This window comes from Dermacentor silvarum, chromosome 6, assembly GCF_013339745.2.
Source record: "Dermacentor silvarum isolate Dsil-2018 chromosome 6, BIME_Dsil_1.4, whole genome shotgun sequence".
Lineage (NCBI taxonomy): Eukaryota > Metazoa > Arthropoda > Arachnida > Ixodida > Ixodidae > Dermacentor > Dermacentor silvarum.
The window spans coordinates 84535614-84550519 of record NC_051159.1 but is presented as its reverse complement, the minus strand read 5'-3'; the positions used below and the strand labels follow the sequence as shown (position 1 = coordinate 84550519).

The 14906-nt window shown below is 46.2% G+C and overlaps 1 protein-coding gene across 1 annotated transcript in view; it reads left to right on the top strand.

The window, feature by feature from the left end:
* The window catches only part of LOC119455699 (protein turtle homolog B-like), a 298519-nt gene that overhangs the window by 267493 nt on the left and 16120 nt on the right, over positions 1 to 14906 (top strand). The window contains exons 8-10 of the mRNA XM_037717123.2: positions 11541 to 11852; positions 12636 to 12761; positions 13323 to 13350. Of these exons, the coding sequence (XP_037573051.1) occupies positions 11541 to 11852; positions 12636 to 12761; positions 13323 to 13350 (466 nt within the window). The remainder of the gene's footprint in view (positions 1 to 11540; positions 11853 to 12635; positions 12762 to 13322; positions 13351 to 14906) is intronic.

The following is a 14906-nucleotide window of genomic DNA, read 5'->3' as shown; positions in this document are numbered from 1 at the left end:
GACAGCCTCCCCGCAAGCAAGCCGCCGGGAGCCAGCCAAGCCAATCTGAGCCAGTCGACGGAGGTCGAAGACGTGCGCAAGCGGTAAAAAAAAAAAAGGGGGGGGGGGGGGGGGCGGGGGAGCCAACAAGCGAGACACGACGATGGGTGCGCGCGCTCACAAAGGAAGACCGATGACTTTGCGGCGCTCCGCCGACTCTCCTTCGGTTCGCGAAGCCGCAGCAGCCGCCGTCTCCGGCGCTCTCTTCTCTCCGGCGAAGGATTCTGGCGGCGGCCGCGCCGTGTAGACGGCCCGGAGGAGAGTGAGGGCTTCTCTGGAGAGCAGTCGCGTGTCACGGCGAAGCGCGCATCCCGGAGGAGCCGGTTGCTGCAGGCGCCGGATATCATCGGCGGCGCCGTGCGAGGCCTATTCGTCGTCGTTGTCGCCAACGACGGAACGATGCGTGCAAATCAATAGCGAGCGAGCGAGCGCGCTCGACCCGGCTCGTTCGTTCGCGAGAGGCCGCAGATTCATAACAGGGCGCTCGTGCATCCGCGCGCAACAAACAAGCCAACCGACGCCTAAGCCTTAAGGGGCGAAGAAAATGAATGAGCTGCGTCCTCTATCCAGCATCGTATCGCTCCTCTCCTTCCATTCATTTTTAGTTTTTCAGTCACTCGCCACCGCCGGAGAATTCGGGCGGCGTAGATTGCCATATCTTGCTTTTTTTTTCTATGTTTGTTCTGTTTTACATTCTTTCGTGTTTTCTTTAAGGAGCTGCAGCGGGGGCTTTGTATCGGTTTTCTCGAGACGATGCTAGGTGCGATGTCGGGTTTCGTATTTGCTACCGGACAAGGAAGAGGAACATGGAGAATTATAAGCAGCGAGCTCGGCGTGTGGAAAGATGCGTATAAGACGCGGGATATCCAATGCGATGAGATTAGGAGCAAACAGGGCAGGATCTGAAAAAGTGAACGTCGATATATGTATAGACACCGAGTAAACAAAGGCTCTTCGACAAACGCTCGAGTGCTCTGTAAGTATGCAGAAGCGAAAGGAGCAGATTAGGGAAATGGATGGCGGAGACTTAAAGGACTGCTGATCCGTCTTGAGAACTTATCTTATTCTCATTGTTTCTTTGTTTTTCGCTCATATACCTACATGTCATAAATTTTACGCTGGTGCATACCACACAGGTCTAAAACTATATTATATATATCGGGTGTTCAAAATTAAGCTTTACGAAATTTTTAAATATCGCCTGTCGCAGGTAGCATAATGCTTATCGTTGATCTGGGTTATTCGTTGAGGTGGACATTAGTAGCACGACAAATTAAACCACATATTATAATCATTAACAAAATTACACTAATTAACGTCTTAGTTAATTACTTTACGGCACATATTGCAATTTACGCACTGTAGCCGGTGAGCTTGTCAGGCGTATACACTTGAAATTAATTTCCAGACTGACACCAGTTTGGAAATATGCGCCATCAAACCTGCCGTAAAAATGCACTGTTGTTCCACTAACTTTTTTACCAAAATACTGTTTTATACATTGAAGCACAGAAGTAACTGAAATGCCCATGTATTTCATCCCACACTTGGGCAAATAATATCACGAAACTGATGTCATCCTGGAAATTCATTCCAAGTGGATGCGTCTTGCAAATTCACCGGCTACAATTCGTAAATTACAATGTGTCGTAGAGTAATTAACTATGAATCTTAGTTCATTAGTCATTCTTTATTAATTGTGTGTTGTTGAATATGTGTTACTAATGTCCGCCTCTTTGAATAACCCAGCTCAACAATGCGAATTATGCTACCTGCCAGAGGCGATTTTTAAAAATTCCCTAAAGCTAAATTTTGAACACCTGGTATATAAATTAGTTGCCTATGACAGTTTTTATTTAAGGCAATCACAAAACAAATGAATCTGGCCAATCCTTTGAAGCTTGGGATCAATGATGTCATTTGTAATACCAGGGCATTGACGCCAACACCCCGACGTCCGTTTACGTTACCTCTCAGTCGGCATAAAAGCCAACACTGTCGGTGTTCCGTCAGCCTTGACCTTGACTGTGTAATTGAATATTTGGTCGGGCAGGCACCCTGAGAAGGGCTATAAATGGAGCCAGCTGCACGAATACAGGATTAGTACGCTATGATAATGAGTCCTCAGCGTAAGGGCAGCCGGGGTTAATGAAGGTTTCCTGGGCAGCACCACCCTCATGAGGTAGGTTTTACTTAATCAGTACGAAATGAAGAGCGCGAACTTCAGGATCCCCGAACAGTTATCATAACGGCTGCGAGCATGACGCATCTAAAAAATGTAAACATTGACTGGTTTCGCCAGTAGTACCGTTTCCTTTTTTTTTCTAACTGCCGTTCGTTGCCGTGGTATATCGCAGGTAATTATCAATTCAAAGATATCATTTTAACAAAGTTAAGGAAACTAAAAAAAACCTATCTCAGCCAGTGCCATCCCTGCAGCCTGTGTCTCTAAAAAAGGATGTCTCAACCTTTTGCAACACCAGAACGCTTTTTTTTTCTTTACTGCGTCGTCGGGACGTCGACGTAGCACAAGCTGATCGACAACGTGCGAGTGCTGAGAGCAGTAACAATTCACTAGCCAGCCATTGCGGTACTCACCAATGTGCACCTTACTGCCCCGCACAGCGTGGAGGTGAAAAAAGCTAAGTGAGTCAATTGGCGGAACGCACAAAATGGATGTAGATGTAGAGCCTTGGTGGTAGTGGCACATACCCACTCTGGGGGATTGGCCAAGAACCGGGAAGTTCGATATAACAATGAGAAAAGAGATTTATAAAATACTGCAAACACAAATTTGGTAATACGTACGCATATGAGAATGAATAGGTAGAATATATCACACGACTTTGATAGAATAAAGGAAAACTAAAAAAAATAAACAGCTAGTCATCAAATCTGTAAAAATATTTCGCAACCCTAAGCCCTGATTTTATCATCTAAATCTTTCTGACCCTGAGATGAAATCCTGGATGGCATCGACAACCTTCCAGTCGCTGTGCCCAAGGGTAGAGGCCCCCAAAGATAGTAGGTTATAGTGATCGTTTGGCTGTATTGTCGAAAGGTAGCAGGTGGCGCAAAACGGCTAGGACACAAACAAAGTAACAGAACGTGCACCAACCATGTTGGCGGACGTTCAGTTACTCTCTGTTCCTGTCCTCGCCATATTGCGCCGTCTGTTACCCTTCGGCATGAACGAACAACTATCTCAAAACGATATTCTGCTTGCCCTGTATTGCCCACGTGTGCGCGGACACGCACCCAGCCAGGCCCGTCGCGCCCGACATTCAAATACCGTCGTAACCAGCAGGCGGGCTGCGTATACAAAGCCCGACTTCAGACGAACTGGGAAGCTTATTTATCACTGTGAATGTTTACTGGAAGTGATGCTAAACAGTACACTGAGTCTGTATGTATACGATACTGTACTAGCCGTCACTGTCACTGCTTCGTATTATATTGGCGACTCTATCTTTATTTGCTATGTTGTTATATTTAGTGTTAGCACTTGTTCCCGAAGCCTCTCATCTGAAGCCTCGCCTTTTTAGTATGTGCATCCGAAACATGCCCTCACCTGGCAGTTTATTTGCGATAGCAAATTATAGTGCTTGCACTGATAAGTGTCGTCCTATACCCGCCGCGGTAGTTTAGCGGCTCCGGAGTAGCGCTGCTGAGCTCGAGGTCGCGCGTTCGATCCCCGCCGAGGCTGCCGCATCTCGAATGGGGGGGGCGAAATGCAATATAGATTTCGGTGCCCCCTCAGGCAGTCAGAATTAATGCGGAGTGCCCCACTACGACATGCCTCGTAATCATAATGTAGTTCTGGCACCTAAAACCATAGATATTAATTTTAAGAGGTAGCTTTAGTTCGGGGGCCCCTATAGAAATACATGGGAAAGGAGAAATCGTTTTACTCGGAAACCACTGCTCCAAATTTGATTACGTTTGTTGCATTTAAAAGAAGAAGTTAAACTCTGGTGACTGTTGGCAGCGAAGATGTGATTTATGTAGTTATTATTTAATAAAAATTGGTAAAACTCGCAATTTCTCAGATAACGAAACTATCATGTTTACAACTCTGTAACTGAACAATGATAAAGATATCACAGTTCTGTAAATGGCACATCATAGTCATCTAAAGCGGACAAAATTTATATATTCCATATAGCTGTCAAAAAAATACTAATATGTGTGTAGAGCTTTTGCAAAACCCTTGTAAACGATGTGAGAAATTGACGTAAGATATAAACTGACATATCAAACCTGTACCCTTTGGATTCTCTAACGGGTTAAGTTTAAAGAACTGCGATATCTGTTCTTGGTGCAGAGCTAGGAAATTGTAAATTTCGTGCTTTTATTTTTCAAGCTTACGATGTTTCGAAAGTTCCTTTTAAGAGCTTCAGACCTAAACCGTAATTCCGCCACCAAAAGTCACTAGAATTTAAGTTTATCTCTTAAATTGAACAAGTTTAATTAAAGTCGGTTCAGGGGTTATATCTGAAAACCGTGTCGGAGTTTTACATGTATTTGAATAGGCAGCGCAGCGTTGGACTTATGCCCGAGCTAAAGCTTCCTCTTAAGTTTCATCTTGTCTGAAGTCACTAAACTGTGTCGTATGTCTTGTCACGCAAGAAAAGTGGAGAAATACTCAAGTGTGTGCACTGAAACACTGAATGCGTCAGCCTACATTAGCCGACAAGGCGCCACAACACCGCACCGCAGATAAAAACCACTAAGTTTCGGAATGCGACGTAGCGTCTGCGCTTTGCTAGCTCAAGCTCGCAAACGCGCACCGGAAGCAGCGCCTGAGGAGCAAAGGTACGTACGTCAGTGGCCTAACGTGTAAGAGAGACCTCAGCTTGCTATCGCAAATCTATTCATTCGTATATATATATATATATATATATATTTTTTTTTTTTTCAGAAGAGACTTCAGTTTTTTTTTTTCTGTCTCTCACCTGTACAGTGCAGCATAATGCAGTGACGGCCTTGTGTACTTTCTACGCGCCAGATGCAGGCGCATCGGAGACAGGAAGAGTGCTGATCTATGTAAAATGCAGTGCAGCCTGCAAAGCTCACGGGATCCATTTCGCAGTAACTATTCTGATCGTCTTTCTATAGGGTATGCTTGTGGTGGAATGTCATGAAGCTCCTATGCGTCCCTCTAAAATATGCAGTTTGTACGCGCATGCACCGAATGTGATACCTGGTGACCTGTACCGAGTTAGAGGCGCCATAGGCTTTCAGAGACACCCGGGGCACTATACGACGGCCACTAAAACAAAAAGGACAGGAATCCATAAATACATTGGCAAACATCAGTGACGAAATTCGCGAACCGGGTCGCATTTCGTGATAAACATCCGGCACGTAGCTCCGACAGCTGCGTACGAAGAGAAAGTTTTCATGTCAGACTGTTTTGTGCAGCGAAACCGAAAAGAAAAGGAAGTATACTCGAAGGTCTCTTCGAAAAACTTTCGGGAGAGAGTGAAAGACGATAGGCGTCGGCAGAAACATAAAGGAGCGGGATTGAGTTGCACTACCCACACACTCAGTGCAAAAGAACGCTACCACCTTTTTCTACATTTTCTCCAAGTAATCCCTCTTCTTCGCCTTAGTAAAATTACATCGGGTACTTTTTGGTCTTTTCTAGCGACGATGAATGTTGCCGATACAGCAGAGTCAACAGATGAACGAGTTGGCAATTGAACACGCTTGAACACTATAGTGTAAGCACGCGCACAAGCTGTCTCCCTCTCTCTTTCGCTCATTGACATCACACACAAACACTCACGTCGATGCAAGCACGCGCTCGCAGCGCTTTCCGATATCTAAACACGTAGCTGCGGCGCCCTCGACACACACGTTTAAAGAAAAGCAAGCTACGGCAGTATTAAGGCCAGCACACTCACGCAAGCATACACGCGCGAGCGCGCACTTGAGCCCCCCCTGCCGGCATCACGAGGGGGTCGCTTCGCTCCCGCCCACCGCGTGGCGGTTTACAGCTTCATGTTTCGCCGCTCAGTGTTCTGGCCTCTATAAATATTCCACGCTGCTGGTTTTACGTCGGCCAGAATCTCGCGCATATTTTAGCTCGCAGTGCCCCTCCGGCGCGCGGAATACATATATGTATGTGCGCTGACAACGTCATGTCGTAACAGTTTCTCACTTACTATATGTGTGTGCGTACGCATAGCTACATTTCTTCTTTCTTTTTTTTTTTCCTCCTTCCTTTCTTAATTTCTTTCTTTCCTTCGTTCCTTCTTTCTTTCTATTCACGGCGTTGTGTCACAGCCGCTCGCTTTCTCCATCTCCGCTGAAAATGCCAGCGTTCATTTTCTGGTTGTTTCGGAATATGGCTTTATACGTAATTCCTTGCTCCGTTTCTTTGTTCCTTTATTTTTCTTACATTCTGTAACTTTTCTTGATTTTGTTTTGTCCATTGTTATTGTTTCCCGACTCTGTCACTCGTTTCTATTTATTTCGCTTCGTTCTTCATTTCTTTCTTTCTTGCATCTTCGTCTGTATTTTTTTTTCCAGGAGTTCTCGTTCACAGATTCCTTGTTTGAACGTTCTCTTGCTGTGTCATCCCGGTGGCGCAGAGAAAAGCAGCGCTGCAAACAAAGGAGTAGAATAGAAAGGGGACAGCGACCACGCTGCGTCGCGGGGGTCCCGGCGAGGTTGTTTTACATTCCTGTATCGTCGCATACGGTGGCGGCTTTCCGGGGGGAGACATTATACCCGGTCTTCTATTCTTCATTATTTTATTTTGGCGCTTATCTGTTCTCATTCGTATTACGCTCGTCTCACATCCATCCTATGCCACGCTGCAGATTTTTCAGGCGCGGGCCGCCCTTCACCTGAATAACACGTGCCACGGAAGGCCGGGCGCTTTGACAATGCGAAAGGATTCCATCTCAAATTGAATTCGAGTGGGGTTTCTCTTTTGGGCCGCTAGACCGCGCTCGGGCGGAATATAGGATCGGGTCCGGAAAGCAAGATGGCCAGACGGCGGAGACCACGTGAAACAAAGCTTTTCACCGCTCGCGATGTCGGCAGAAGGAAGAGGAAAGGGATGCCGTGGAGACGCTCAGAGAATGAAGGAGTAGGCGGCAGGGCGTCGCTGTCGACGACTGGAGGTAAACACATTATGCGCACAGCAGAGCGTAAAACGGCTCCACTAAATGCTCTTGAATGCGCTCGCACATGGTGTTTTTTTTACATCCTCGCCTTAACGTCAATCGATCTGTTTTTCGCTCACGCTAACACGAAATTTTTCTTCATTCTCGGGGATGAAGGTTCCTAACACATCGGCAAGCTCTCAGCTACCTGTGTCAGATGAGTGATGGATGGTGAGACTGACACCTTATTGAATGTTGGAAAGGTTTTGCCTGCTACTTCAAATGACGAGCGTGAAAGGCTCAGTGAGTCGTTTCGCTCGCAAAACAAACACGCAAGGCGCATGAGAACACCGAAGACGTCATCTAGACTACCGGTCTGCGCGAATTTTTCAGAGCGAATATGTGCGGTCGGGAATGCTAGGCGCACGATGAAGTGGAATGAGAAGAGAATCGAATGAATTATCGATAGATACGTGAATTTCCGGGTCTGCAGTGCGCTGCACGCAAACGTCTCCACAATGTCAAAAAAAGAGAGATATAGGAGCGTGAGGGAAGGAGAGCGATGACCTAAAAAGTATAGCGCTAAAGGCACAAGAGAGAAAAATTCGCGTTTCGGCAGCCACCGTCATCTCGTCGACCAATGAAGGCGTGTTTCAGGAGAGGAACGTTCGTATACCACGGCAAATTATGGTCTCGATGAAACAACAGGGCAAACATTAAATGTAATGCATTCGCAGACGTTTGTCTTCTATTACGTTTCGTCTTATACAGCGCCGTTCCTCTCAACCCGAATCTGTATTCCGGGAGGGGAGGGGGCTTCTTTTTGAAACTAAAGCACCGAAATGAGGGGGGCATGAAAAACGAGGTGGGCGGCTTCGCGCGCTCGGTGCGTGGAAAGAGAGAGAGAATCGATACCCGAGTTCCAGCGTCGTGCCGCAGTTCTTTCTTTCTTTCATTTTTTAAAATTTTTGGGGCTCACATATCTTTTTAGTTCATTCCTCGAGGTTAAGGCACCCGTAGCCTCCTTCCCCTCCTCCTCCTCTGTGTGAAGCAGAAGCAATACGAGAAGTAAATACATCTGAAACTCTGGAATCCGTGTTCCCGTAAAAGCTGAGAACATCGCATCGCTGGCGGAGACCCTCCATTAGAAATTCGTGTTTCTGGCTAACCTCCTCACTTGCCATCTTCCGTGCCTACCCGCCCCCTCCCCAGCCTCCCATCATCTTCGTCCATACTCCGGCTTCCAGCGCGCTCAGCATCCGCCGCTACGTTGCGAACTCGCGTTTCACAATCCTGCCTGTTCATTCGACGAAACATGTCCCCTCTTTTGTACCGAACTATATTCATTTCGTTTCTCTCTTTCGGCTTACTCTATACCTTTCATCGTTTTCTTTTGGTGTATAACTGTCGCTGCTCCCATTTTCTTTCATCCGCTGTTCTTTGTTCGCGTCTAGTGCATATACGATGACGCTGCAAACAGCGTTTAATTCTCTTTTTGGTGTTTCTTTTTTTTTCTCTCTCTCTCTCTTTCCGCGTGATGTCACAAAAGTCCTTCGTGGTGAAGCAAGAAACTGCGTGTAGTAGTAGTTTTCCATCTCTGCCGTGCAGCGTTCTTTGTGACTCGTCTGGTTCCGAGACATTATATTCGGAGTAATGGAGCGTTGACACAACTGTTGCAGTATGAAGAATTAATGCGTAGGAAGGGAAAACGCGAGCAAAGAAACTCGTCTGCCCTTACTGCTGTTGCAGGGCCGTCTGGCCAGTGGTGCGCAAGAACAAGAGTGCGCCGAGTTGTCGTCGAGGGCAAACGATTCGTTGGAACGATTAAGAAACAAAAGAAAATGCGGCGCAGACATTTCTGCGTGGCGAGAATAATCTTCGTGTACTTTTTCTTTTCTTTTTTGCTGTTTTCATTAACTTGCTTGTTCTGCTTTTTTTCTCTCTCTCACTGGTAGGGGTGGAGGGGGGGGGGGGGGGGGGTGCATGCGCGCGTGCGCGCGTTCCCGGTATGAAAACCACTCTTTCTTCGAAAGCGTTAATAAGCTCAAGCTGAAGCTTTCTCCACCTTTCAAATTTCGTTTTTTTTTTCCTTTTGATACTGTCCCTACAAGCCGCTTCCGCCTAAAAATTATCCCTGAGTAGCCCCGTCACACTGTGGAAGCACCTATATCACTCCTCCGACGGAGAAGTCCACACCTCCATTATTCGGCGTAGGTAAACAGGCGCGCGAGAGTGCGCGCGCGAGGTGCGCTCGCACAAAGAACGCGCTGGACGAAGCAGAGGCCGCCTCCATACTTCCGTATAATCGCGGCGTCGTTTGCAGTGCCGGCGCCGTACATACGTGCATTAATTTCGCACCGGGTTAGTGCGCTGGGTCGTGAGATTTTCTCGGCTTTGTGCAGCGCAGGGCGACGAAGAGCACCTCATAACGAAGGCGTAGCGGCAGGATTGTGCAGTGTGCCCTGTGCCTACGCTGGAAGTGGCACCTATTTAAGGCTGCCGAGGATTTGTCTCGCGCACGCGTAGCGCGTACCTCCCATTTCGTGTATGGCGTTCCTCTCCTTTGTCTCTGCGAGGCTTCCATCGCAGAGGAAAGTCATGAAAAGTTTAGTGTTTTCCTAAGCGAGCCCACCTCTCTCTCCCAAACCTACGCGTTTCCGCCACACTTCGCGCCACAGCCTGCCTAGAGTACGGTCGTCGAAGCCTCGTCGCGATTCCATTGTCCTTTTGTGCCTTGTTTTGCGTTGCATTCACCAAAATTTGCTTTCCTTGAGCCGTTCTTTCTCCCTGGAACCTATTCCACTTCACCTCGGATTCTGCGCGGTTGTCGGAGAGGCCGTGGTGTCTGTTTTTCCGTGGCCGCCGATGCGTCTTCTCCAGAAAGCTCACTGCACCTTCTTGCACGCGTGACTGACCGTGCAGTGTAGAGCGTGGGTCTTTGTTATTTGCTCGAAGATTGCCCATGCGTAAAAGTGTGGAGTGGGTTGGTAAGTGCGAGAGGGTGAAGGGGGTTACAGAGTGTACTGCCGGTGCAGTTGTGAAAAAAAAAGTGTTCAAAATGGCGAGCATTGAACATGGGATTTTTTGGAGAGCTTATGAGAATGTGTATAGGGAGAGCTTCACAAGTTTCGGTCACTTCTCGAACTTGGTCGAGGATATTTCTCAAGCGGCAATAACTTGCATTTTTCGTTATCTCTAAGAAGAGCGATTATCACTGAGCTAAGGCATGGTCCAGAACCTTCCGCTGCAAGAGAAGCAGCACGAAAGAAATGAAAAATAGTTGTGGCCAAATGAGCATTGTTGCCGGCGCACGCTTACTCGGATGACGCTAAACTCGCTACGCGTAGTGTTAATGAACAAACACACGTTGTTAAAAGCAGATATTATTAGTTGGCAAGTGTAAGTGCACTGTCGAAAACACACACACTAAATCAAACGTTCTCATGAGTTGCGCTGAAGCTCGGATCTATCGCCATCTTTGCAAGGCGCTACGAACACTAACATTCCCAGATTGAAACCTTAGATAGACTGCGCGGAATTAATTGCACCAGCATTCTACGGAGTCTTTAATACCATAAAAAGAACGGGCTTTAACGGTAGCCGAGTTTAAACTTTTAATATTGCTTCATCCCTATGTGCGTAAGCTTCACTGCACGTTAGGCCTTGCTGTGGCGAAGAGCTCTAAATTGACTTGTATGAAAAGGAAGAGAAAAAATGAGGACTAGAGTTTGTAGCTGCTGGCTAGAAACACCCCTCCTCCTCCTCCTAATACCTCACGCCAGGTGACATGCCCAAAAAATTAAGAACAACTTATTTTGTCCTGAACAAAGCATAACACTGTGTAAGCAACGCCGATCTTTGTATGAGCTTCACTGCATTATACACAATCACTGCGGCAGAAACAGGTTAAACAAGTTGTTTTATTGTAGTAAAACTCTAGTAAAAAGAAAAATTTTATTCTGCGCAAGCATAACTCCAACAAATATTGCTAGTTGCCGTTCTCGGCCACGAACTTCCACATTCGCATCAATACAAATGCTTGATGTTAGTGACTTATCCGGACGTTAGCCCGACCCTCTGAAATAAGATGTTCATGCGCTGCTGCTTTGGGGTCTTCCTCTGTACCTCTATCTCCTAGTTAGTCCTGCCAATAAGCACACATAGCACTCCTTTTCCTAACCAGTATTTACTCTAGCCGTGTCAGTGGCTCAGTGCTGTCCTTACTTAGAAGCCTTTCTCAGCAGTTCATTAGGCTCGTATTTCTTCTTTTTACGTTCTCTTTCACCCGTGCCTTTCGAGAATCGTGGCTGTCGTTTTTGTCTTGCTGTGTGCTGTCTCTGCCGTCAGGATCACTGAGCGCGTCTGGCTGCTTTGTATGCGCAGGGCCTCCGGACTCGGTAATCAACTGCTCGCAAGTGAACGCCACGGAGGACGGCATGTCCCTCGAGTGCATAGAGGGCCCCTGGGATGGCGGCATGGCGCCACCTGTCTTCATCGCCGAGCTGTACGATGCCGACTCCGGCACTCTGCGCGCCAACCTCACAAACACGCTGGGTGCGGGAGCAGCGTTCGTGGCGCGAGGCCTGCCAGGTGGCGCCACCTTCCGTGTGCTCGTGTACGCCACCAACGGCAAGGGTCGCAGCGCCCCCTACGTCCTCATGGCCCACACGCTCAGGCCTGCGGAGAAGTTCACAGGTGGGCGAACTTTGTGTTCGTAGAATTGCGGAGCGTCTCGAATGAAATGTGACCTTGAACAAGTTCTGTAGTAGAAGCACCTGTGGTTTGTTTATTTGTGTTTCAGTAACTGAGGCTTTCCCCGCATAGCAAAAAAATAGAGTGAAAGTTGGCAAACTGTTTCCTGCTATAAGATATTACATATTATAGATACCGCATTGTGAAATTAAGATTTTTTTTAGTTTCATGTGGTATGTGCTGAAGACATCGCAAAATAGGTTCAGCATCTGATGTGGACGACTGTTTGAAAACTAGGGTTTTTATCATTAACATTTTGGTATTTGTTACTGTTGCTGATAATGCTCGTGTGTGCTGCATAAAAATCATTTCCTTTGTTTTGTAACGCCCTCTGAGCACTGACGACTTCATAATAATCAGTAAGCACTTGGTGACGTGTATCGGGGAGTAATTTATTACCACAATTTAGCGCCGACACGCTTGCACCCGTCATAAATGTGCTGGAAGCGTTGAGGCAGGTTTGTACGAACTAAGTCAGCGTTGTGTTTTTTATGTTTGTGCGCCTTATTTTTTTTTTCTTTTTTGGGACTTGAGCAACCCTTTTTACGCGTCTTTTTTTTACCCCTCCCCCCGGCCACCTTCCATTGTGTAAGGCTTGCGGGATTACAATGTGATAATAAATGAGATTAAATGAAATGTTGGGGCTTCAAGCAACGCCGCTCCAGCACCTTCATCACCACTAACTCTATTGCTTGTTTTCTCCTCATGGTGTCTTTGCAACAGCAGGTGTTCAAGGCATGATCGTTATTCGGCCATTTTTAGGAGTTCTCATTGGCATCGTCATCGCCTTGGTCATTGCCGCCGTCGTTGTCATCATCTTCATACGGTGCAAGAAACATGGAAGAAACAAAGGTGCGACATCACTTTACGATTTTAAGAAGGATACGTTTCGTTTTATTTGCACGGATAGTAAAGGGTGTCGCTCTCTTTAAATATAATATTATAACCAAAGGATTCTTAAAGCCCCACGATCTTTTGAAGACTGTACTTCAGGAAAGAGGGCAGTACTGAATGTAAATATAATTTTCTTGCCCTAACTTGATATCATAAAGGTATAAAGAAAGTATATTCTTAAGTTCAAATAAATAAGACATATGTTCGCATGAAACAGCAGTTGTTGACAAGGTACCCATTGGCTTCGTAGGACGCCCGCAGCATTTTGCAATAGTGAATGTTTCCTCCGGAATTTCTGCATTATTTCACCTCAATTTTCTCAGAAAAAAATTGTACAATTTTCATCTGTTTACGCGACATTAGGGCTTTCTAGCTACCAGCAGAAAAATCGCATGAAATTAACGCCTAAGAAACTGGTAGTTAGACTTTGTACGGCTGCTTTAATATTACTGAAGTTCTTTGAAGAAAAATCAGCATGCTGAATTAAATGTATTTGTCTCATTGCGCCTTTTCTTTCAGGTGCAGAAAAAGAGCAGATGGAGGACAAGTGAGTACTATTTTAGTAGCAACACTAAAACCAAAGGCGCAAATTCAATATGTTTTCTGTATAACGCAACTGATCTTGTAGGCATAGAACACGGTTCTATAACTGCAAACGGGCAGTAGCTTTGCTACAAGCTACACGCTGTCCACTCCAGTCGTTGAAACCCAACCGCAGGAATTTCTTCACCGAAAACGACTTATACTCTCCGCATAGAAACAGATTGTACACTTCTCTGCATTTCGCATTGAAACAGTTCAGCGACACAATGTATTAACACCGTTGAAACGAGTTACGTATGAGACGTGTAGTGCCGCGGCATTCCTCTTTCGCGCTTCCCTAAGAACACTTGGCGTCATCTAGCGCCGCTGCCGCGAAGCCTGCGCGTGGTCTAAAAAAAATTCTGCATCTTTGCACTTCTTTTTTGGATTGTGTCAAAAACTAGCTTGGAACGCATGGAATTATTAGGGAGAGCTTAGATGTGGTTTTTTGGCGTAACTAGGTGGTGGCATAGCTCGCAGGCTCTGCATTTATTATTGTTTGTTCTCTTGTTCTTCTACGCAGCTCGGCCACACACAGTTGGCGAACTAAGTAAACGCGTGCCTCCAATAAACCTTATTCATAAACAAGCTAGCTTTCCTCCAATGTATCTTGCCCAGAACACGACGGTCAACATCTTGTTTAACTGGTAGATGTGGTTGCTGCTCACGCGATATTTTTAATGTATTTTCTCTTTAGACTACACAAAATTGAATGTCGTGCGGTAAGCAATACGTGCTTGAAATTTAACAATCGTTTTAGGGGCGAATGTCTCTCACATATTTTAGACATCTAGCTATGCCAAGACTCTAACTTCACAATTTTGAATATAATTAATTGGAATGGTGCATCTGGACTACGCGCCATAAACATACTACGGAATGACACATGGATCCCGTAGAACTTGCTAAGAGGCCAATGACGCTAGCTTAATGGGCTTCTCTACTGAGATGAGGGCTTTCGATCCCATCGCTATCCGGACAACTTTCTCAATATATCCAACATTTCCTTTAGCTTTAATGTCTGCGGAAAATCGGCGCACTATTATTTTTTTTACTTGCGAGAGCAAATTATACTTATTGTTTGCGCTGCTCCATGGAGCCTTTTGCCTGAAGCTTGTCATTTGTGCCTCCAAGATGTGTAATCACGCAAAACGTAATTAGCGATAGCAGCCTATACGCATTGTTCACATTAGTATGCGTCATCTTGGCTTAAGCCTTATGTCTGTCGTTGCCGGACGCAGATGCGTGCGGTAAATGACGCAGAGGTGTTCACCGAAATCACATGCTGGAACGTGGTACAACAATACCGCCCCGCGGCAAACTTAGAGGCTTCGCCAAGCCTTACAGGATCTGCGCCTTACTAGCGCAAGTTAGTCGACGTTAACCGGAAGTGCCGAGTGATGACCAAGGACGAGTACGTCAGCTGCACCACGTACAAATGCAACATAAACTTGCCATCGCAAGTGCTTTTAGTGACAGGTTTATGCAAAGAGTTTTTAGCTTCCTTTTTACAGAGAAGCT